Genomic DNA, 24,613 nt, shown 5'->3' with positions numbered 1-24,613 from the left:
GAAAGCCAGCCTGGCTTGATGATCCCCATCTCAAAAAACACCCTCCCTCCTCCAAATAATAAAAATAAACCCAATGGCAAAGCTGGGTGTAGTGACTCCAGGGGGAGTACCATTACATGCAGGGCTGAGGGATAGGTTCACATGAGTCCATGAATTTGGAGCCTGCTTGGGCAATATTGTGAGATCTTTCAAAGATAGTACAGTACATAAAATAGTGTAAGTCAAATAAATTCCAGTGCTTACCCTTTGTCCTGAAGGCAACTTATATTATGTGACCATCTGAAATATTTTATGTTTGAATACATGTGTGTGCATGAATATAGAGGGCAGCGATTGATATCTGGTGGTTTTTTTTTTATTCCTCTAGACTTTCTGGCTAGGGAGCTCAAGAGATCCAGCTGTTCACTTGGAGGGAGGGAGGGTGGGAGGGGGGAGACAGAGAGAGAGCACAGTGGCTGGGGTTACAAATGTATACTACCATGCCCAGCTTTGACATGAGTGTTATGAATCCTCATACTTTTGTAGCAAGCACTTCCCTATCCCCTATAAATCATTTTTATCTTTGTAGATGTAGATGTATTGGTAATAATCTTTCTAATTAGATAAGATTCAGGGGGAAATTAGAATGCCAAATTGCATTCTTATTTCCTTTTGTAATTGAAAGGTTGTGATGGAGGCTGAGGAAGTGTAGCCAGTGCTCTGCCGTGCAGTGTGCATGGAAACTGTGTCTGTCCCTCCAGAGCCATGGGGTGCTGTCTCCCACGCTGAGGTAGAGTCTTCCTGTGCTGTCAGATTGAGTGCAAAAGGACTGAAGTGTGAGAGCTCGGGTCTGCCAAGGCACATGGCTTATGTCCAGCTTCAGGCAGCACTTCCACAGTGGTCACACTTGTCTTCTCTTTGGTATTAGGTGGAGAAAAGCCCTGTGTTCCGGAGGGACGGCGCAGACATCCACTCCGACCTCTTTATTTCAATAGCTCAAGCTATTCTTGGGGGTACAGCCAAAGCCCAGGGCTTGTATGAGACCATCAATGTGACGGTAAGAGGTCATGAGGACAGCTGTCTTTGCACCCTGGCACAAATCCCTCCTTCCCTCCCTCCCTCCTTCCCTCCTTTCCTCCCTCTCTCCCTCCCTCCCTCCCTCCCTCCCTCCCACCCTCCCTCCTTCCCTCCCTCCCTTCCGTCTTCCTTCCTTCTTTTTAGAGACTGATGCTTTTTATCAGCTGATCTTGAACTTGTAATCCCATTGCTCAGCCTTCCATGTGCTATGATTACATGCATAAGATGGGAAGTAGCTGGGGTGTCCAGCCTGTCAGGGATTCTAAGTGTAGAGGAGACATTGGCGCCTAGACACTAAGAGTTTCAGGCTGTTCCTTGAGTAGTAATCACAACTCCAGGCCTTTCTGATACTGTTGGCAGTTGTTCTTGGTCTGTGTCTCCTGTTAGCACTGGTCAATGTCCCAGGAATTGAGGGCATGAGTTATGCACTGCAGTAGGTGATCTTTAATCATAGTCTCACCTGTGATTAGTCTTGGGGAGCAGGTATCTTGGGGGCTGCGTCTTAATCTGTTGAGCACCTATAGATTTTTTTTTGGGTGGGCTGGTTTTTTGAGACAGAATTTTTCTGTGTAGACCAGGCTGGCCTTGAACTCACAGAGACTCACCACCACCTACCTGTTTTTATTGTTGTTTGTTTTAAAGATTTACTTTTTTTTTTTTTTTTAGATTTACTTATTTATTATGTATACAGTGTTCTAGCATGTAGGCCTGCATTCCAAAAGAGGGCACCAAACCTCATTATAAATGATTGTCAGCCGCCATGTGATTGCTGGGAATTGAACTCAGGACTTCTGGAAGAGCATCCAGTGTTCTTAACCTCTGAGCCATCTCTCCAGCCCCCATACCTATTTTTTTTTTAATGTGCATTGGTGTTTTGCTTGCATGTTTGTCTATATGAGGATGCCAGATCCCCTGAAACTGGAGTTATAGACAGCTGTGAACTGCCATATGGATGTTGGGGATTGAACCTGGGTCCTTTGGAAGAACAGCTGGTGCTCTTAACTGCTGAGCCATGTTTCCAGCCCCCAGACCACCTCTAGTTTTAATTGCAGGTGTAGTGGACAGCTTCCTATGCCCACCCTTATACCACTGTGTTAAGGGCAGCTTTTTCATTTGCTAGCCGCTTTGGTTTATCCCCCGCCAGTCGCCTGGGCTCTGCCGGGCCAGCCTGGTTCTAGATCCGCATGAGTCCCAAATAAACACACAGGAGGCTATATTAATTATGAAGCTGTTGGCCTTGTTTGTCTCTTACTGGCTAGCTCTGCCTTAAGTAATTACCCCATAATTGTTAATCTAAGTATGTTTCTTACTGGAGAATAGTTCCCGGCGTCCTACCCCCATGGCGTCACATGTTGACTCTCTTGTGTTTCCCCTTCCCAGAATCCTCCTCGACTCCTAGTCCCTCCTATCTAGGTTTTCTATTGGCCAGACAGTACTTTATTGACAAATGCACAGGCAAATAACAGGACTTCCCCAACACCACTGTATTGCCTCACGGCCTTCTCCAGCCTCTGAGTTTGGAGACTCTGGCATTGCCTTAGGCCATGGCAGTGGTCACTGGGCAGGTACTCCCACCTCCACCTGGAGACCGTCTCTGCTTCTTCAGGGTTCTTGCTGTCCAGCCTGAGAGTAATAAAGCAAGCTTAGTTTATACCTGCATTCAACGTTTTTCTCCCAAGTCTTTTGCTTAACTCCTCACATCTGTTTCATGGACTCAGCTGTCCCACAATTGCGTGGCTAGCTTCTTCTGACCTCCCGGTGCAAATCCTTGTTTGAAGACGCCTTTCTGTGTGTGATAAGATGTTTTGTTTTTGCATAGTGAGGACTGGGGAACATCATTGCTTTCCTTTCTCAATAGATACCTGCTGGGATTCAGACAGACCAGAAGATTCGGTTGACTGGGAAAGGCATCCCCCGGATTAATAGCTATGGCTATGGTGACCACTACATTCACATCAAGATCAGAGTTCCAAAGTAAGTGTTCACTAAGACTATGACCAAGACTGCCAGACCCCATAAGCACAGATGCAGCCAACAGGGCACCCTTCGAGCCTTTTACCTGCCAGGCCCAGCACCCAGCTGTTCAGCTGCCCTTAGAGCTCTTGGCCTGGGCAGGCGTTTTTCTTCCTTGAAGTCAGTTTTGTTCAGCCTGTGTTTCCCATCTTAGTAGGGGATATAGCAGGTTGACTTCATTGAGTTGTGGAAGTATAAAAAGACATGTGGATGCCAGACTCCCGATGTGTTCTGGACAGAATGCTGTGGCACACAGCGTGGGGTGTGCCCTGGTCCTCCGCCTGGGGAGCCAGTTCCAGCCCTTGTGCCTTTGTGAGATTACTTTCTTACCTGCTGCTCATAGACACATACATAGCATGGACGCCCCAGTCCCACCCTGTAAGTATCTAGGGTAACAGTAATGACAGTTGAAACTACTCAGTTTTAGAGAGAAGCTCTGACATGTGGCCCTTAGACCCTCACTGCTAGGTTTGTGTGTGCTCTGCCTGAGTCAGAAACTTAGTTTCATTGTGTCCTTTCGAGGGCTACCTAGAGGAAGTGCTTGGCCACTAACTGCTCTTGGTCCACAGGAGACTAACCAGTAGGCAGCAGAACCTGATCCTGAGCTATGCCGAGGATGAGACTGATGTGGAGGGGACAGTGAATGGTGTCACCCAGACAAGCACGGGTAAGAGGCCTGGGAGTAATGTGGTGACATAAGGGACTTCTGAGTCTCTGAAGGGTTGATGGACAATTCAAAACATGTTTGCTTTCTAGTTGATAGGCCTCCAAAAGTGTCATTGAAAGAGGTGACTTGTGGGAGGGTACCCAGACTCTTGAAGCTTCTCTGACTGCATGCATGTGCCTAGAAAGCATAGGGTCACCTCCTGCCCAGCAGCTCTGTCTCAGAGCTGTTGTTCTGAGTTCTAGCCTTGGTTCTGCCATTTGCCATGTGACTTTGGGCACTTCCCTGCAAAGTTCTTTGTAACAGCTTCAGAGAGAGATCAATTGGACAGATCTGTGCCTTCCTGACCTCAAACACTTCACCAGGATCCCAAAGTAAACAGTGGTAACAACAATGTAAAACTCCTATCAGAGGACAAAGGATAGCTTTGATCTCTTGATTCAATGAACAAGTTTGTTACCCAAGCTCAAATGTCATGCTCTGTGAACACAAGTGGTTTGATGTCTGGGCTGGAGCTTTACTGTCTGTCCCGTCCCCTGTCCCCCATCCCGTCCCACCCCCCCACCGTAGCTGTATTTCAGGCGAGGCCTCTGTTGGTTGGGACAGGTCAGGACAGGCAGTGCTGGGGCTACACATGTTTCTACCACATTGCATCATTTTGTTTTTGTGGGAACCTGGATGGAGTCCTCTGTGGGAACCTAGGTAGAATGACCTTAGATTAACGTATGGTAATTCACAGCGGGTATTCAGATCTGGGCAGCTTTTCCAGCAGGGTAGAGGGAGAATGAGTTCTCAGCAAGAAGAGACAGTAGTGTACATGGAAGTCCCAGCAGCCTTTCCTGTCTATAGCTTGACCAAACACCAAATGGCATTTATTTTAATGTTGGCTAGATAACACATATTGAAGGCAGGGGTTTAAATGAGTTCACCAGACCCAAGGTAAATGATAAATAGGGCTAGGTGTTGGTGGTGCATGCCTTTAATCCCAGCACTCGGGAGGCAGAGGCAGTCGGATCTCTGTGAGATTGAGGCCAGCCTGGTTTACAGAGCAAGTTCCAGGACAGGCTCCAAAACAATACAGAGAAACCCTGTCTGGAAAAACCAAAATAAAATAAAAAATGATAAATAGGTATTTATTAGGGAAGACCTTACACAGATAAGAGTAAATAACCGCCGCAGCCTTCCTGCTCCAGAAGATGCAGTCTCTGCCCTTCCAATGCTCTCCAGAACCCAAGAGAGCACAAGCCAGCCCCTCCTCTACCTTAATGGTTCATGTCTGCGTGACACGTCTGCACCTGAAACCACACCCAAAGGGTGTGGCCACTACAAGTTCACTGGCAAGGCAAGATGCCACTACAGTTCCCCTCTTTGTCTAAAGAAGAAGGTTTTAAGCCTGATATAGAAATTATATACAATGATAACAAATATCAAGTATATTTTGTGAAAAGGAAAGGTTTTATATACACACACACACTTTTCTCTTTGTTCTTATTCATTTTTATTTGTTTGACATGGTCTTGGCTTCTCACTTGAGATCCCATTGCTTAACCTTGTGAGAGCTGGGATTAAGATACCAGTTCTTTTGCTCCAAATGACGCTGTAACGGTAAGTGACACACTTACTGAAAGTAAAACTAAGTATTTATTGTAGAAATTACCCACAAGATACCAAACAAGTAACCCAGATGAGCCAAGTAGTTTTCCGTTGCCAAACAGGAAGCCGAACTCCGGGAAAAGAGACCAAGACTTCCTGTGTGCTGTCTTTTATGCCTTCCCCCGTAACGCCCCCTAGCCATGCCCAAAAGTGGGCCTGGCTGGTGACGTAGTTCACTGCCTACGTACGTATACGTCGTTACATCCGGCCGTATACATCTTTAGTCATGCCTAAAGTGGGTGTGGTTAGCGGTGTGGTAAACCGCTCTTTTATTACCTCATCTGTATGCGCCTCTAGTAAGTCACATGGTTAATCGCGGCATACAGGCTTTCTCCTACAATTCCCTTTTTAGTCTAAAAAGGACAACTAACTTGTGTCAATGAACAAATGTATCAAACATCTATTCTATCTGAACCTAAACTTATCTGAAAGAAACACCCAAATCTGAACACCTCCTTCCAATCCCAACTCTAAAATAATTGAAAACTAACTAACAGGTGTAAACTATCTTATAATATCAATAGTAGGGAGAGGGGGCGTGGAATTCTCAAAACTACTTCCTGCTGAGATGGGACGATGATAATCTCATGGGGACCTGTGAGAAGAAAAATGTTAGTATAACAAAATCTCAGTAGATCAGACAGTCTCTGTATGGCAGGAGATGCTTGATTGAAGTTCCTGACTGGGGTTCTAGTGCTGATTGAAGCTCTCATCTGAAGCTCTGGCCAGATTGTAGAAGATGTGCTGTTTCAGTTTCTTGGTCAGGAGTTGTGTAGAGTGATGTAGTTTCAAGCCAGTTTCAGGATAGTGCTTGTCAGGTGGAGTCAATGATATGGGGCAGTTCAGATGCCTCCAGTCGAATCAGGTGAAGTCAAGGAAGTAGATCCTCATCCTCTTTCTGAAGCAGTTTAAGATTGCTGTCAGGAAATCCCTTGTTCTCTGGAAAACTCAAACATTAATGTTAACAAAGAAATATTTTAACTTTTATAGGTATGCATACTGGAAGAGGTGACAATAGGGAAGATGGTAAACCTGAAGGAAATTAGACTGTTCAGAAAAAGAAATCCACAGATAACAGTCCCTAATTTTATTTTCTTCTGTCTTATATCAATGGCTCTTTGATATAATACAGAAATTCTGAATTGTATTTAAATAATATGCTTGAGTTTACAGTAGGAGAGCCAATCCAACTCCAAAGCCAGCTTCAGTTAAATGAATGGGGACTGAGGTATATGAAGAAATAAAGATAAAACTAAATAGAAAGTGGGACTATTTGTTCCATAGAACTCTGATTGTGTACCTGTAACTTCTTCCTGACAGGTCCCAAAATCTCATAATACGTGAGATTTGTTCTGCACACAACTGTTTTACTCTCATGCCCACCAGGGAGCTAATGTTTTGTAGGGCTGGGCTCAGGTTGGGACATGGGCATTTCCCCATGGTAGAATGTTGATACTGTTTTTTTGTTTGTTTGTTTTTTGTTTTGTTTTCTGAGACAAGGTTTCTCTATATAACAATCTGGCTGTCTTGGAGCTCATTCTGTAGACCAGGCTGGCCTCAAACTCACAGAGATATGTCTGCCTCTGCCTCCCAAATGCTGGGATTAAAGGCGTGCGCCACTACTACCCGGCACTATTTTTCTTCTGTTAATCTGCTGTCATTGTTTTCAAAATTGTATCCCACTGGGAATTTGACTCCCAGATACGATTTTGTAAAATTGCTCAGTTGATGAAGTGCTTGCCTAGCGTGCCTGAGACCCTCCTTGGGTTTGGTCTTCATTACAATAAACAGGTGTGGTGGTACAAGTCAGCATTTGGGGAGGACCAGAAGTTCAGTAATATCCTTGGCTACATCAAGAGTTAAAGGCTAGCTTAAAAGACACATGAAGCCACCCCCACCAAACATAAAAAGAGGCCAGCAAGGTGGTGTAGTGAGTAAAGGCCCTTCCCTCCAAGCCTGATGACCTGACTGAACCCTGGAGCCCCCTAGTGGAGGGAGAATACCATTTCCTGTTGAGGTGTTCTCACCTCCACATGCACACTGCTTAGCTGGGCATTGTTCCACACACCTGTAAACCCTACACTCAGGAGCCAGAGGCCAAAGAGTCACCATGAATCCAATGCCAGCCTGGTTTATATAGTGAGTTCCAGGCAATCCAAGGCTACATGGTGAGACTGTGTCTCAACACCCCTCACCAAAATAGACCAACACACAAACAAACAAATATATAAACACAACAACTTAATACTGACTTCGAATGCTGCCATCTGGGTTTGAATAAGTCTCTCCTTAGACTGTGAAGAAAGTCACTCTTGGAATCCACTGTAGAAGTACTGCAGCACATATAATCCCCATTCTAGGCCTGTTCCCCAACAGTCAGTTTTTTCTAGACTGAAAATCTCTCTTATTTCAGACATTTAGCAAAATTGTAGGGTCTTTTTGTTTTGTTTTTGTCTGTTTGGTTTTGGTTTGGACTTTTATTTGGCTGGTTGTTTTAGTTTGGTTTTGTCTATAAGACAGCCTTGCTATGTTGCTGACTAGTCTGGAATTCAAGACCCTTCTGCCTGAGACTCCTGAGTAGCAGGGAAACTAAGATTTCACTAGAAGTTGTTTCCATTCCCTAGTTTCCCTCCTGCTGTACTTTCCAGTAGATGGCATGATGGGGAGCATTGAGTAGTGCTCTTTAACCTTGAACAGACTTCCTTGGGGCAATAAACTTCTTGCTTATTCTGAAGTAGTGTGTCCTAGGCTTATTTAAAGCAGGTTTAGAGCTAGATGTGTAAAGCAGGTTTAGAGCTAGATGTGTGACAGGAAACTATAGTGCTCAAGAGAGAGCCTGAGGCAGGAGAATTGGGAGTTCAAAGCCATCCTGCCTCAAAAGAAGTAGCAACAGCAGCCTTTGAAGCCAAGGACTCACATTTGTGTCCCAGGCACCTAGGGTACATCCTGCCTCCTCCTGCCCTACCTAGACCTCAGAGAGCAGTCTGTGAGGGAAAATAGTGTGTTTGTATGGCTGATTGCTTTTGTTTAGCACTCAGAACTGGTCACCAACATGTGATTCAGGATTTCAAAGTCTGCTGGGGATTCCTGGGGAGAGTTGGGGTGAATAAGGAGTGGATATGATCAAGACATTATTTTTATACATGAAATAATAAACTAACCCTGGCAGTGGTGGTGCACACCTTTAAGCCCAGGACTTGGGAGGCAGAGGTAGGGGGATCTCTGATTTCCAGAATACCCAGGGCTACACAGAGAAACCCTGTCTCAGAAAAAGAAGAGCAGAATTCAGGGAGAAAAGGATTGGCAGTCAGTGAGTGCTTTTGTGCCCCACTCAGAGCCTAGGTTTAGTGGTCCTGCCTTGTCACCACCAGCTGTGAAGCCTTAGACAAACTACCTCTCAGAACCTCAATTTCCTCTGTAAGTTGGGAGCATTATGAGAGGTAGTTTGTCTAAGATTTGTTGTGTTAAGAGACATTTATGTTATGTAAACCTTTCTATGTTAGAAAAGGGAGTGCTCAGAATTGAAGCAGGGCATACCTGGCCTCTGGACCTCCAGGCAGGAAGTGTTTTGCAGAGTGAGCAGTGTGTGTGAAGAAGGCCTAGAGTCAGATGTGCCCTTACCGGTTTTGTTGATTATCCAGATATATTTTTTTCTATTTGTGGCTTTTTTTGAGACAGGGTTTCTCTGTTTCCCACACTGTCCTGGAACTCTGTAGACCAGGCTGGCCTTGAACTCAGAGGAGATCCTCTTCCCTCTCCTTCCTAGTGCAGGGATTAAAGGTGTGTGCCACCTCTGTCCAAGTACCCATATTTTTTAAAGCATTTTTCCTTTTTCTTAAAGATTAATTAAATTTTTGCATGCATGTTTTTTTAAAGTTATGTATTATGTATATAGTGTTTTGCCTGCTTATATGCCTGCATGCCAGAAGAGGGCACCAGGTCTCATTACAGATGGTTGTGAGCCACCATATAGTTGCTGGAAATTGAGCTTAGGACCTCTGGAATTGCAGTCAGTGCTCTTAACCTCTGAGCCATCTCTCCAGCCCCTTAAGTGTATTTTTTATGTGTTCTGCCTGCATGTATGGCTTGTACCATGTGCTTGCCTAGTGCCCATGGAGACCATGGAAAAGTCATTGAATTCCCTGGAACTGAAGTTAGAAATGGTTGTAAGCCTTCAGGTGGGTGCTGGGAACCAAATCCAGGTGGTCCTCTACAAGAGCAGCCATCTCTCCAAGTTCTGATTGTCTGAATCTTTTTAGCATTTTGCTCAGAACATCGTTCCTTTTCAAAGGGCACACTAGGGTGTATACCCAGACAGAGTGAGCTGTGGTCCTGCTGTTTATGCTGTGTCTGTATGTTGTGTGAACTTTTCTTAAGGCAATGTAAGTGAGCAACTGTCTACTCATCCCAGATAGGGAACCAATGACAAACTAAAGTAGTTCTGCCCATGGCTAGCTTAGGGGAACCAGTGAATTTTTTGGGTTTACTTCCAGACATGGGTGAAGGACTGCTTACAGGAATGTCAGTGACCCCCCAAAAAATCACACTATAGAAATGTCTTACATATGGGTAACGACCTCATGGAAGCCATATAATGGGGTTCCCCTTCAGTTAACCTTGCAGAGGACACAAAATGTGGAGTAGAATTACATACACAGCAGGAGGTGCAGGAGGGAGTGAGGGTGAGGCTCTCCCCAATCCATCTTTCAAGATCATCAAAAGGCCCAATTTTGAGAGTGTCTTGCAGGTAGTCCTAGCTGCTATGATGACAGTGGCTGTTATGATAGACAACAGTGTTCCACAAAACTACAGACCCCACCCCATTCTTGTTCTCAGAGCCATGCCTCTGAAGAGCCTCAATTGACTCAGACCTGATAGCTGTTGGAAGCTGGGACTATTTTATTTTATTTTGAAATATGGCGTTACTGTGTAGCCTTGGCAGGCCTGAATTTGCTGTATAGACCAGGCTAGCCTCAGATTCAAAGAGATCTGCCTGTTTTTACCTCTCAAATGCGAGATTAAAAATATGTACCACCTCCCAGCACTGGGAGGGAGGGGCTGAGACAGGTGGATCTCTGTGAGTTTGAGGCCAACCTGGTCTACAGAGTGAGTACCAGGATAGGCTCCAAAACAATACAGAGAAACCTTGTCTCAAAAAAAAAAGTGTATAGTTTAACTCACAGCAAGGTTGGCAAGCTTCTTGTGCAGTTAGGTAACCTCAGTCTTAGCCCTAAAAACCCAGCCATGCAGCTGTGCATTATCTGCAGCAGTCAGGGGTAGATGCCAGCGTAATATACACCTCACTGAGAGACAAGGCGAGGTGTGCAGTGCGTGAGTGGCTCCCTCATTGGTTATTTTAGGCATTTTAATGTGTGAAATGCAGCATTAGGTTCAGAAATTGGATGTTTTCTTGAGGTTCATTCCTTATCTTGTAGCCAGTAGTTTGATGGTTAAGAGTCTGGGCTGGGTGGGCTGGGTGAGCCCGGCGTTGATGGCGCACGCCTTTAATCCCATCCCAGCACTCGGGAGGCAGAGGCAGGCGGATCTCTGTGAGTTCGAGGCCAGCCTGGTCTACAGAGAGAGTTCCAGGACAGCCTCCAAAGCAATACAGAGAAACCCTGTCACAAAAAACAAAACAACAACAAAAAAAGAGTCTGGACTCTGGGAGGACCTGATAACATTGCTTTTGTGTACCTGTAGCTGTGGTGTGCACACATCAAATGTGCTGATGATGAGCTGTGAGGCTTGGCCTCAAGGCCTCTGGCATTTAGTGTTGCCTTGGTAATTTTCAGGGTTACAGGCAGTCTGCCCCCCCCCCCCCCCCTTTCCCTTCTATGGGTCTGTGACTCCAAGAAGAGTTGTGATGTCCTGAGGCTCAGTGTCCCATTGTTTCAGTCTGACGCTAATGCTTTAGGTATCCCCTTGCCAGCCTGAGAGTGGCCCCTGGCTGCTCCTTGAATGCCAGCCTCTGGGCAGCTAGGCATGGGTAGGTGGGGCTGGCACTTGCTGCAGGGAGGTGTATGATCTTGGTTGACCTCGGTTCTTTCTGCTGTTTGTGCCCAGGTGGCAGAACCATGGATAGCTCCGAAGGAAGCAAGGATAGGCGAGAGGCTGGGGAGGACAATGAGGGATTCCTTTCCAAACTTAAGAAAATGTTTACTTCCTGATACCCCTGCTGAGGTAGGAAAACCTGTGAGCTTTCTTCCCTGTTTCCCTCTGTGAACTAATCTCTCTTCTGGTCATTTTTAACCAACATCGAACCCCACCCTGCCCTCTCCCAGAAGTCAGGAGAGATGCCAGTCAAAGGTATAGTTAGTAAATGTGGTATTCTCTCGTTGCTTGGAGCAGAGCATGTGGTACTTAGCAGCACAGGGTGGAGCAGGCAACAGTGGCCTGTCTCTTCATTTGAATTTAGGTTCCTTCCTAGATGGATTGAATTTGGGGCTACCTCATAGCCTTATGTCATTTCCCAGGAGCTCTTATCCCTCAGTGGTGAGACCAGCTTGCCCACAGTCCAGAAGGCAAATTGTGGCAGAGCCAAGCCTAGAACTCAGATCTTCTCCACTTCCCACTGCTGTTAGCACCTGTTGTACCAGGCATGGTGGCGCTGTACAAGTCTGGGGCTGCTGAGTGGCGCTTGTTTTATGTGCCTGGAGAAACACTGTCATTTAGCTCATCCCAAGTCCTGGGGCTCTTGACCCTGGAAGCACAGCCATTCTCCAGGGATTAACAGAGCCCTTCTCACAGCGATGTGTTCTTCTGAGATGTGGGATATAACTGTATGTCTCCTTGGCTCAGGAAAACGGTCAACTGGAAACTAGATGAGGAGCAGCAGTCCCTTTCCATGGCCAGCACATCTGACACAAGAGGATCCCAGAACAGCAGCACAGAGCCCTGCCTACGAAGCCCGCTGAACCAATAGCAACCACAAAAACCACGTGATGACACGTCCCTACATAGAAGGTCATGGTGACAGCCCCTAGGCAGTGATGTGTGGCCTTGGACTGGTGGAAATATCCTGTCCACCTTAGGTGACTTGCTTCTAGCTCAGGCAGTGTAAAACACTTGGACTCTTCTTGCAGCACTAATAATCTGGAATCGCATGTAGTAGAGATCTTAAAAAATTAAAGGCCATGCTTAAGCTTAAAATGAAGCCTTAAGCTGCACACGTTGTGAAGTGATTAATTTCCCTCTCAACAAACCTCTTGCAGGTTCTGAAATACATCCTTCCTGACATGTGGTCTTCTCTAGGACCCAGGGACAGCACACCCCAGCAGCACCATCCTCCCTGACAGGCTCTGCTGAGGTATCTGTCACCCTCCTTGGAGTTGATTTGCTTTTGTTTTATTGAAGGTTCCAAGCAGCTGGAGAGTGGGTGCTAGGGCCCTGGGAGGCACACTTGTGCAACACAGTCCCTTTATCCGCTTCATCTCGGATGTCAGCTTGCCTGACCGCTCATTGGATTGTTCTACTTGGGTGTGGGGGTGTTTCCTGCCCTTTGACCGAAGTTTCCGTGGTCATTGGGACAGCCTTCAGCGTCTGGAGACCCAGCGCTTTGCCAGCCAGGGCTTGGTTCTCCCCTCTTCCACTGCTGACATTTGATTTCCTAAGTGTAAATTACTAAGTGGTAAGAATCATTGTCTTTTCCTGTATGAATGTTAAGAGGGGAAAGCAGTGTCATCGGTGAAGATTCTCCACTGTGTAAAGCAACCTGTTTCCAGCCTCTGCTGGTGGCATGTTGCGGTTTCTGTGTTCCAAGATCCCGGAGCTAGTGTAAGACAGGCTAATGAAGAACTTTCTCTGTAGTTTCTTTCTTTTCCTTTATAATTTACAAAAGTAAAGCATTTCTTAGTGTCTGATTTAATGTAAAGTGATTCTGTATCAATGTAAATAAGAGGATCTACTACAAAAGATATTTAAAACCAAAATTGTGGTCATTTCTTCTTTGAGAGTTCAAACTAGCTTCTGCAGGTGGCCCAGCAGGAGCAACAGGGAAGTCATCTGGCAGCATCTGCTAGTTCAGATTTCTCTCCCAGCGAGCAAGGTGGACCTAGTGCACTGACAACCCAGATCCCCTACTTCCATTTCCAGAACAGTCCCTTGCCCTGAGACAACGTTCCTGTGAGCAGACTCTTGAACCTGGTAGATTGGAGAGCTCTGCTGAGAAATGTGCATGTGTTCTCTGCCCTTTGCTGATTTTCTACTTTTCAGTCTTTGTTTTGCTATGTAGCCCAAGCTGAAACTCCTTTTGTGAAGGCAGTACCTGGTATTGATTCCAGGAACTTGGGTATGCTAGGCAAGTGTTCTACTGCTGAGCTATTCCCTCATCTGCATTTTCCTATATTACATTACAAAAAAATGTATAGGTGTTTGTCCACACATGTCTATGCACCACTTGCATAGGTATCCACTGAGACAAAAGGAGGGTGTTGTATCTTCTGGAACTGAAGTTACATCGTGTTGTTAGCTACTATGTGGGTGTTAGGAACTAAACCCAGGTCCTCTCAAAAGCAGCAAATACTCTTAACCACTGAGCCATCTCACCAGTGCCTAATTTTAAACTTTTTGGGCCTGGCAAGATGACTCTGTGGGTAAAAGTGGTTGCCACCAAGCCTGATAGCCTGAATTCAATTTCTGGGACCCATATGTAAAAGGAGAGACCCAATTCCCACAGGTTGATTTTTTTTTTTTTTTTTTTTTGCTTATTGCTATCTGGGTCTGGTGGTGCATGCATTTAATCCCAGAACTTGGAGGCAGGGGTAGCTAGGTCTTTTTGACCAATTCCAGACCAGACCAGCCCGGGTTATACACCAAAACTCTGTCTAAAAACATGTGTTTTGTTTATTGTACTTTAACTAGTCCAGGGTCCAGCAAAGCCTTAGTGGCTTTTGAGATGAGCAGAGAGAGATATGAGAAGATTTATTGGGCTGTGTGGGGAAGAGTTTGGGGAGAGCTGGTGAGTAAAAAAAACTCTAGAGTAATATTCTCTTAACTTGAGTACCTACCACTGTTTTGCAGTAAATTATTCATTGGCTGCCTGCTGTGGGCATGCAGTGTGGGCGAGGTGCCACACTAGACATTGGGATGCAGCAGTGGACTAGACAGTCTCCTCAGGAAGGTACAGGTTCCTTTCTGAAGAAGTCAGCCAGGTCTCAGGGGCTAGGAAGAGACTTGCAAGAGGAAGGGGGGTCTTTTGGCTCAGGCATCATTGTTGGTTTGCTGAGGATCCTTAGGTAAATAAAAGGTGGCCAGGCAGCATCATAGAGTGAAGTCTTAGCTCCAGGCCTAGGTGGGCTTATTTCTACACGTAGCTCCTGAGGCATTTGTTTTTACACATCTTTATAGCCTGAGTTGGGATTGGAGCATCATATGGGAGATGGAAGCAGAAATTCAAGGCCAACCTCAGCAACATAGTTTAAGACCAGCAGGCTACATGAGACTGTGGAAGACTGGTTGTCCCCTCTGTGTGGGTCCTCGGCACCTCCTTGCTTCCTGGGGGTACAGGGGGTTTCCTGTGCTGTTTTTGGCCACCACAAGAATACTGGCCAAGGTCTGCAGTTGTCTGTAGAGAGTAACTTGATGTCAGGTACTCAGAATGGAGGAAGAGCCTACGCCTCAAGACATTTAGCTATAGCAGGAGATGGGAAAATGAAGAGGTGAACATTACTGTCTTATTTTGGTGAAACGGCTTGTAACACAAGGTGTTTTGTGTGCGGTGCACATAATTTGTGACTCAGAACGAACAACCTGAAGAGCAGTATGTGGCATTCCACTCAGCTTCATTTGAGATTTAGGGTGTTCCCACTGAGCTTTGCGATGGAGGCTACCATTCAGAGGAACACGAACCGAACTGAAGGGCAGGTGGAGATTAGTAGGGGTTTGGCTTGGTGTGGCAGATAAAATGTAGGGAACGAAGTGTTAGGCACTATTTTGTACTAGTGACTTGACCATGTCTTTACAACAGCCTAGTAGGTGTGCACCAGAGAAGTAAATACCAGGGGAGGGGCAGTGTATGACCCTGATCCTGCGGCTCACCGGTGAGCTGGCTGGTGCTCAGCCTCCACTCTAGCTTGATTTAGGCAGGCTTTCCCAGGGTTAGGCGATGTTGACTGTGGTTACTGGAGCATCATAGAGCAGCACATACAGACAACCTGTTGTGCCTCCTGACCTAGTGGGCTCAGAAGTCTATTCTCGTTACTGTCTGCTCCCTTCTACTCTGCTGGGAAGGCTCCTGCCCTTCCCCAAAGACCTCAGCATAGCTACTACCCCCTGAGGCTAATGTTGTCCTCACTGATTAATTGCTCATCTACTTACAATTTTCATTCTTTTGGTGCTGGGGATGAAACCTAGGGCAACGTGCATTCATGCTCTACCTCTTCTTCTTCTTTTTTTTTTTTTGGTTTTTCGAGACAGGGTTTCTCTGTGTAGCTTGAGAGAGAGAGAGAGAGAGAGAGAGAGAGAGAGAGAGAGAGAGAGAGAGAGAGAGAGAGAGAGAGAGAGAGAGAGATTCCTCAAGATTCCTCAAGGCAGACAGTATAAATTGTCTGTTTAACCCATATTTTAAGGTGTGGCACAGTAAATTGTCAAAGACATGCCTCAGTCAAGAGTCTGGGAGAATGCATTTGATGGGATCACTGCTCCCTTTCCTGCTACAGGAGTCTGATGTCAGGGAAGGACAGTAAAAAGATGGTGTGCCAGTGGTTAGACTTGACCATTCACGGGTGGGAATTCACAGACCTATCATGCTGGTCTTAGCCACCTCATCTCCATGTCTGTTCTTTTTGTATGGGTGTGTTGTATGCATGTGTACATGCTATACACGTGTATAGGTGAACATGCCTGTGTAAACATGAAGGCCAGAAGCTGATGTTGGATGCTCTCCTTTCATCACTCCCCCACCTGATTTTGTGAGGCAGGTCCGGCGCTCACTGGTTCAAGTTAAGAGTAGTGAGCCAGTGAGCTCCAGAGACTTCCTTCTGTTGTAGATCCACACCTGCCTGTTTTTATAAGTGGGTGCCAGGGATCAAACTCGGGACCTCACGCTTGCACAGCAAGCACTTCACAACTAGCCATCTCCCAGCCCCGTTTCTCTTTTCAGGCCCCTTTGGTGGTTATTTCTAGCTTGGCTACATCTGTCCAGAGCTCTGGTGAAGAGCGAGAAAGGAACAAGGGTCCAGGACTTCTGCATTAGTCGTCTGTCCTCATTCAGAACGAATGCACAGGTGGCCTCAGTGCCTCTAGCCCTGCCTGGTGGGGCGGGGGGAGGGTCGTCAAAGGCATTGCTGCTGGTGGCTGGCTGAGGTTCTACTCCCTGATTCCCTGTGGACCATGCATGTACACTGCTCAGGGCTGAGGGTGGAGTAACTTCATTATTTATTTATTTATTTTGGTTTTTCGAGACAGGGTTTCTCTGTGGCTTTTGGAGGCTGTTCTGGAACTCGCTCTGTAGACACTTCATTATTTTAAAGACACCAAGTAAGCCCTTGTGCCCACTCGGTGCCTCCTACTGGCATTTCCATGCCATCAGGGCCCATTCATTCAGTGGCCACTCCAACTCACTTCCCACAAACAGAGGCCTTTTCTTTTGGGAAACCGTCTGCAAGAACAATGGTTTTATTTGGGAAAAAAACAATACCACAAAAGAAAAGACGGTTGTACCTCTCATTCCCCAGATGAGGGCTTCAAGGTCACAGCTGTGCAAAGTCCCCTTTGTGCTGCTCCAACCACTGGTCCAATGTCCGGGCCTTGGGGTTGAGTTTCAGGGTTAGATTAATGTTCCGGTCGGGTTTCAGGGCATAGAAACGGAACATGTTGGCCAAGTCTCGGGCCCCCCGGAAGCCAAGCTTCTCGTATTCCTCAGGAGTTGTCTGGAAACAAAGAGCCCACATGTCTGCCTCCTTCACAGCCACAGCGATACCAGGTAGGCTTGGCTTCCTCCCAAGTCCTGGGAAGCCAGGGTATAGCTATGCTGGCTCTTACTATGAGGCCATGTGAACACTTCCAAATGGAAAGACAGAGGTGTGGAAACCATGGCTTCTCACAGGTACTGATCCTTCCGAAGTCATGAAATGAAAGCCGTCAGTGCCTTTCAGAGCTGAAACCAGTTGTATCACTTCCTTGTTCAAAAGCCAAAACTATCCCTTTTTTCTTCCAAACCCAACCTGAGCTCTTGAGCTCCTCAGGTCCTCCACAACCCTGACTGAATCCCACCTCTTTTAAAACCACATGGCCACTTAGTGTACTTTTTATTACTTATCCACCCCTACCCCCGCAGGCAGGTTCTCTGTGCAGCCCTAGCTGTCCTGGAACTCGATCTGTAGACCAGGCTGGCCTTGAACTCACAGAGATCCACCTTCCTGTCTTAAGAAGCAAACACACTCCTTTTGAGAGTTAGGGCCGTCACAGCTTTGGGGAGGGAGGAACCCACCTTGGCGTGATGCACGGGCTTGCCAGTGTGTCTGGTGAGCAGGGCAGCATACTCCTCTGCAGTGTGCTTGCAGGTGCTGAGCCCGATGTTCTGCCCTACATACTCTTCTGGTTTCTTCAGTAAGCTGAGCACCACGGGGCCCAGGTCACTCACTGCCATTCCATCCAAGGGGACATCACCCATGGGCAAGTCTGTGAGAACAGATAAGTGTGCTAGCAGGGACAGGGTTCCTCGGGGGAAGGGATTTGCAGCTGGTTTTCCCAGCAGGCAGCCCTCTGAGCTCCCACACATACTAGTGTGGATGTGTAGTACCAGCAATAAGTTCTGCAAACTGTAAGTGTGCCAGATCGGACTCCTGAACTCTGTGCCAAGTGTCCTCACAAGAAGGTGAGTGACAGACAGCTTTGGCCTCCAGTACATCCTGCTCTAGTCCACTAACCAACTGGCAGGACCCAAGTTGGCTGAGGTTCCTTCCAAGCTGGGTCAGGCATCCAGTTTGTCTACAGACTGGCCAGCAGACATGTCTACACCCCCGCCTCCTGTTCTGAGAGCAGTCATAACCCTGGCTGGTTTTCTCATTACTCCAAGGGACCATTGTGCTAAACCCATTTCACAGAATTTTAAGTCAAGGCCTCCTTAAATTAAATGACTCTCCCAGTCTCAAGCCTAATCCCAAGGAGCCTGGGCTTAGGCCCAGAGTGATCCAGTGACAACCCCACTTTCAGCCACACCTGTCGTTCCATATGCTGTGAACTCTGTTTCAATGTGTGGGGTAAGACACTCACCCAGCAAGTAGCTCTCTCCATCTGCAGCTTTCTGGGGCAGGAAATAGGAAAGGAGGTTCTCAAAATAGCAAGGGAGCCGCACACTGGTCATGGGAACACCAATGTCTCGGAAATATTCCTCCACCTCCCCTTTGCCATCAAAGTGGCCTGCCGCCAGCCTTCCCGCTGTCAGCTTCCTGATGTTCTCCAAGCCACTGTAGACTACATAATGGAGGCCTAAGCGTTTGGCTAGATCTGCCAGAAGCTTGCCCTGGGAAGCAGGAAGGAGAGACTGCATGGGTAAGAGGAAAGCTGTGTGTTCCTGACCCTCCTCCCCTACACATGAATTAATTCCATGGCTCCCCCACCTGTGATGCTAAAAGCCAGACCTACCTACCCCAAGGAAGCCCTCTGCTCTGGAATAATGCTCAGATACAGCACCACACTAAGCTTTCAAACTCACTACAGGGTTTCTAAGTGAGGTCAGATGGAAAGCCTGGAAGATCAGGAGTTCAAGGCCAACCTCAGCCACACATGCCCCTATCTTAAAAAAAGCAAAAGAAGAAGAAAAATGTAAAAAGAGAGCCAGGCTGCCTTGGGAAGTGGTACCTAGAAGCCCTTTTGATGTGTATACCCCATTTTTGCTGACTGAAGAACTTAGCTGCCTTCACTGGAGAGATCAAATTCATCTTTGGAGATGTTATAGCTTGATGGCTAAGCACAAAGGCCACTCAGGTCCATCTGGGCTGTGTGACCCAGGACAAATAGTTCATCCGCTGTGACCCTACTGGTTAATAAACAATGATCCATGCCATTAATGTTGGGAATATGTAATCACAGCCTCCCAAAAGATCTGCCCATACCTTACCCCTGCAAACTTGTAAATGTGACTTGATTTGGGGACAGGGTCTTTGTAGATAATATTAATAGTCTTGACATTTGATCATCCTAGATCAATCACACAAATCCTAAATATGCTGGGCATTGGTGTAGCAAGCCTTTAATCCCAGCACTCAGGAGGCAGAGGCAGGAGGATCTCTGTGAGTTTGAGGCCAGCTTGGTCTATAGAGTGAGTTCCAGGACAGCCTCCAAAGCAATATAGAAAATCCCTGCCTCAGAAAAAGAAAAAACAAACCACCATCACCACCAACAACAAAATCAAAATCCTAAATACAAAGTAAATATCCTCCTAAGAGAAGAGAGCCAAGTGTCTAGAAAGGTGGCTCATTAGTTAAGAGCACTGGCTATTCTTCCAGAGAATCCAGGTTCATTTCCCTGCACCCATATAGTAGCTCACAAATGCCAGTAACTCCAGTTCCAGGGGGATCTGATGCCCTCTTCTGGCCTGTGAGCAATGCATGCAGGAGGTGCATAGACATACATTCAGACAAGACACCTGTGGTGGTCTGAATGAGGACAGCCCCCATAGGCTTGAATACTTGATCCCACTGGTAGGACTGTTTGGGAGGAATTAGGAGGCTTGGCTTTGTTAGAGAAGGTGTGTCACTGGGGATGGGTTCCAAAAGCCCATATGTTCCTAAGTAGCTCTCTTTGGGCCTTGTGCCCCAGTGCCATGCCTCCCTGTCTGCTGCCATGCTTCCCACCGTGATGATCATGGACTCAAGCCCTCTGGAACCATGAGCCCTAATAAACATTTTCTTTTATAAGTTGCGTTGTGGGGGCTGGAGAGATGGCTCAGTGGTTAAGAGCACTGGCTCTTCTTCCAAAGGTCCTGAGTTCAATTCCCAGCAACCACATGGTGGCTCACAAACATCTGTAATGAGATCTGATACCCTCTTCTGGTGTGCAGGCTTAAATGCAGGCAGAACACTGTATACATAATAAATATCTTAAAAAAAAAAGTTGCATTGGTCATAGTGTCCCTTCATATCAATAGAAAATAACATACACAGCCAGGCGGTGGTGGCGCATGCCTTTAATCCCAGCACTCGGGAGGCAGAGGCAGGCAGATCTCTGTGAGTTCGAGGCCGGGCTGGACCGATAGCCTCCAAATCAATACAGAGAAACCCTGTCTCGTAAAAACTAAAAAGAAAAAAAAAGAACATACACAATACCATAAACATAAAATAAAAATAAAACAAAATAATAATAATAAGCCAGGCATAGTGGCATATGGCTATAATCCTAGCATTCAAGATTACAGGTTCCTGGCCCAGTTGGGCTACATAGCAAGACCCTGTCTCATCCCTTCCTGCCAAAATAAAGCATACAAGAAGAAGCCAGAATATGGAGGCATACACTGGCATGATACATAAGCTTAGGCCCACCCAGAGCCATGGAAGCTAGACAAGCTGGAGAAGCATTCCTCCTGAAGTGTCTGAAGGGATTGTGACCTTACTGGCACCCAACTTTTAGAACTGTAAGACAATTTCTGTGCTTTGGGCTACCTGGAGTGTGGTTATTGTAGCCCCAGGGGGAACACAAGGGTTTCCCAGGATTGAGGACACAAATCTGTCTCAACCAGATCCTTGTCCCATGTGCTGTAAGGATGTAGTGTTTGCCTCTGCAGGGGCTCAAGAGCTAGGGAGAGGGTGTGTCCTCCATCTGTGTTTGAAGAGCAACAAGAAAAGAGCAGGGTCTGGAGTGCTCAGCCCTACCTGGCAAGTCAAAGTTGCCCTCTGGAGGAGCTGGGGCCCACGGTCTTCTCACACCCTCACCTGCTTGACTTCCCGGTCCTGGCTGCACTGCTCCCAGTAGTTGGTCACAATGAAGGTGGCATGAGCTCCTGTCAGTGCCAGCTCCATGCTAGGCTCGTCATCCTGGTCTCCTTGCACTACGTCAGCACCTTGCAGCTTCAGCTCTTGGGCTGCTCTCTGCTCTGGGTTCCTCGTTACCACTCGTACCCTGAATGTCCCATCTTCCAGCAATGCGCGTGCCACTGAGCCCCCTTGGGCACCTAGGAAGAGTAAGGTCACAGCTGCCAGAGTTACGGAGAGAGTAGACAGAGCCCAGACGGGATTGCTCCCCAGGGCAAAAAATGCCCAGAGACAGGTGAGTGTTGTCAAACTACTTTTAGGCTTCTAGATTTTTGGGGAGGTTGCTTCTCACTGTGAAGCCTAGGTTGAGCTGGAATTCAGATGTAGACCAGGCTGGCCCTGATCTCACAGAGATTCCCCTTGTCTTTGCCTCCCAAGTGCTTGCATTAAAGAAATGCCCTACCAAACTTGGCTTCTTTACTAGTTTTTTTTTGTTCAGAGACTTTGAACTTTTTTCTTCTGATCTCTTTCTCCAGAATGTTGGGAATACAGGCATGAGCCACCACAGCATGAGGTTTACCTTTTTTTAAAAATTTTTTTTGAGACAGGGTTTCTCTGTATTGTTCTGGAGGCTATCCTAGAACTCACTGTATAGACCAGGCTGGCCTCGAACTCACAGAGATCCACCTACCTCTGCCTCCCGAGTGCTGGGATGGGATTAAAGGCGTGCACCACCAACGCCCGGCCACCTTTTATTTTTAAGATTTATTTTATGTGTATGAGTGTTTGCCTGTATGTATGCATGCATGCATATATAGCACATATGCTCTTGGTGTCCATGGAAACCAGAAAAGGGCATTAGATCCCCTAAAACCAGAGTTGCAGACAGTTGTGATTGGCCCAACATGGGGGCTGGGAACTAAACTAAGGGTTTCTGTAAGCATCTCTTTGCCTTTTTTGGGGTTTTCTGAGACAGAGTTTCTCTGTGTAGCCCTGGATGTCCCAGAACTCACTCTGTAGACCAAGTTGGCCTCAAACTCAAACTCAGAAACTCTGCCTCCAGAGTGCTGAGATTAAAGGCATGCGCCACCATGGCCCAGCAACATTTTCGAACCAGGCAGTGGCCAGTCTACCTATTGTCCCAGCTCCTCCAGGGACTGATGAGGAAGGGCAGCTTGGACCCAAGGAGTTTAAAGCTAGCTTGTCTGGATGTCACAATCCACCTTAAAAAAGGAAAATTGGGCCAGGTATGATAGCATACACCTTTAATCCCAGCATTCTAGAAGCAGAAGTGGGTGGATTTCTGTGAGTTCAAAGACAGCTTGTGAGCTCCTGGCCAGCCAGACCTACAAAGTGAGACCATGCTTTAGAACCAAAACTTTTTTTTGCAAGTATACTGGGAGGGGTGGTGAGAGTGAGGCAGGCACAAATGGGTCAGGGGGAGAGTGCCTGACTCTTGTGAGGCCTTGGGTTCCATCTCCAGCACCATAAAGAAAAAGCACTAAGGCTCCTAATAGTGGCCCACAGCCATAACTGAGGAGGCTGAGGAAGCAGGGTCAGAAGTTCCCAGCCTTGAACCATGGAGTGCCTTGGTGGGTAGAGGGGCTTGACACTAAGTCTAACACTAGAGCTCCATCTCTAGGACCTAAAAGGAGAGAACCAACTTTTCTGCAAGTTGTAATTTCACCTCCAAAAGTGCCCAGTGGCTATGTGCACACCTACAGCATAAAATTTAATAAAATGTGTTTTAACGAGTCCAAGGGCACCTGGGCTACATGGTGAGGCGCCTTCTTGAATAAAGATATAACCAGGCAGTGGTGGCGCACGCCTTTAATCTCAGCACTCAGGAGGCAGAGATCTCTGTGAGTTTGAGGCCAACCTGGTCTACAGAGCAAGTTCCAGGACAGCAGAACAGCTAGAGCTGAAAAAAAAAAAAAAAGCATCTCTGCAGCCCCCATTATTTATTTTATTTTGAGAAGGGTCTTGCTATGTAGCTCTGGCTGGCCTGGAAGTCAGAGATCTACCTTGCTTCTGCTCCCAAATGCTGAGATTAGACCCTGTACAGAGGACCAGGGTTTGATCCCCAGCACTCACAGGTCGGCTGACAATCACAATTCCAGGGGATTCAATGTCCTCTTCTAGCCTGGTCAGGCATCGCACACACATGGTGTACAGACGAGCATGCTCGAAAAACACCACTCAAATAAAATAGATAATAACCCCACACACTACCACGGTTCAGTAGTTCAACATGTAATTCAGAAATACAGCCCTTCAGGTGGATCTCTGTGAGTTCGAGGCCAGCCTGGTCTACAAAGCTAGTTCCAGGACAGCCTCCAAAGCCACAGAGAAACCCTGTCTCGAAAAACCAAAAAAAAAAAAAAAAAAAAAAAAAAAAGAAGTACAGCCCTTGCCCAGTATTTGGGAAGTCCTGGGTTTAATCATCAGCCCTGGAGGTTTTTAAAAAAAGAGTTTATATATCTGAAAGGAAAACAGGTAGAGCGGGAGGGGAGGTGTATAGGAGCAAAGTAACATGCTGCTGTTTTAAAACGTGGCCGATATTTACATTTACTCGGGTAAAATACCAAGGAAATTTGTTATCTGGGGCAGGAGGGAGGGAGAAAATTTAATTTTGGCATACTGTGCAAATACGCACGTGATACACACACACACACACACACACACACACACACACACACACACACAGAAGTTGTTCTGTAGACTCTCTGGCCTGGCCTTCAACTCTCAGAAAGCCTTCTGCCTCAGCATTCTCGGATTATATATCCAATCTGTGGTCAGGTTTTGCCGCCCCGAACCCCCGCCCAATATGTGTGGGAACCTCAGCTGCACTTCCCGCAAACGAGGGACGGGAGAGGTCCCGGCTCGGCCGACCTTGCCAGGCCTGGCTCGCTCACCTGTGGCTCCAAAAACCACCACCACTTTCTTGTCGGCCATGGAGCCCAGGGCACAAGGAGCTCGATCCCAAGAGTTCTGTCTGGCAATACCCAGGGCCCCAGATTTCTGCTTCCAGTTCGTAGATCACAACTCGAGTGACAAAGGCTAGGGGGGGAGGAGCTGGGGGGGGGGGGAATGGGGTTTGGCGGGATTCCCCAGACTGCTGCAAATTACACTAAAAGAGGGGAGGGGTGCAATCTTATGCAAGCTGCCAGACCCCACTGCAGCCTCCAGGCCACGCTTGCAGAGCGCCTCCCAGCTGTACTGTGTATGTGCCCAACCGGTTGCCAGGCTTCCAAGCTCCTGTGGTCCTGGTCCTGACCCTGCTCCGGCTCACTCAACCTATCCTCCCCCGCTCCCCCTG

The 24,613-nt window shown here is 47.1% G+C and overlaps 2 protein-coding genes across 3 annotated transcripts in view; one reads left to right on the top strand and one right to left on the bottom strand.

Annotated features, from left to right (window-relative positions):
• Positions 1–13,314, top strand: part of Dnaja3 (DnaJ heat shock protein family (Hsp40) member A3) — a 29,623-nt gene extending 16,309 nt beyond the window's left edge. The window contains exons 8-12 of one of the 2 annotated variants that reach the window (XM_040748148.1): positions 908–1,036; positions 2,915–3,030; positions 3,639–3,736; positions 11,450–11,566; positions 12,185–13,314. In XM_040748148.1, coding sequence (XP_040604082.1) covers positions 908–1,036; positions 2,915–3,030; positions 3,639–3,736; positions 11,450–11,553 — 447 coding nt within the window. In that variant the 3' untranslated portion in view covers positions 11,554–11,566; positions 12,185–13,314. The remainder of the gene's footprint in view (positions 1–907; positions 1,037–2,914; positions 3,031–3,638; positions 3,737–11,449; positions 11,567–12,184) is intronic. The other variant, XM_040748149.1, reaches the window with a different exon arrangement.
• A 3,669-nt stretch (positions 13,315–16,983) lies between these two features.
• On the bottom strand, positions 16,984–24,368 carry Nmral1 (NmrA like redox sensor 1). Its single transcript, XM_005081670.4, has 5 exons — positions 24,210–24,368; positions 21,256–21,494; positions 18,599–18,848; positions 17,814–18,004; positions 16,984–17,253 (listed from the first exon to the last, which is right to left on the bottom strand). The coding sequence occupies exons 1-5, from the start codon at positions 24,247–24,249 to the stop codon at positions 17,074–17,076; spliced, it is 900 nt and encodes a 299-aa protein (XP_005081727.1). The 5' UTR covers positions 24,250–24,368; the 3' UTR covers positions 16,984–17,073.
• Positions 24,369–24,613: the final 245 nt, after the last annotated feature.

This window comes from Mesocricetus auratus, unplaced genomic scaffold, assembly GCF_017639785.1.
Source record: "Mesocricetus auratus isolate SY011 unplaced genomic scaffold, BCM_Maur_2.0 Super-Scaffold_100007, whole genome shotgun sequence".
Taxonomy (NCBI): Eukaryota; Metazoa; Chordata; class Mammalia; order Rodentia; family Cricetidae; genus Mesocricetus; species Mesocricetus auratus.
This window is presented reverse-complemented; position numbering and strand designations above follow the sequence as displayed.

Excerpts from the sequence above, each read along its gene's own strand:
- Nmral1 (XM_005081670.4), bottom strand. The coding sequence starts at position 24,249 with ATGGCCGACAAGAAAGTGGTGGTGGTTTTTGGAGCCACAG. Across the intron at positions 21,495-24,209 it reads GGTGGTTTTTGGAGCCACAG|GTGCCCAAGGGGGCTCAGTG; the intron begins GTGAGCGAGCCA and ends TACTCTTCCTAG. Across the intron at positions 17,254-17,813 it reads AGCCCGTGCATCACGCCAAG|ACAACTCCTGAGGAATACGA; the intron begins GTGGGTTCCTCC and ends CTTTGTTTCCAG.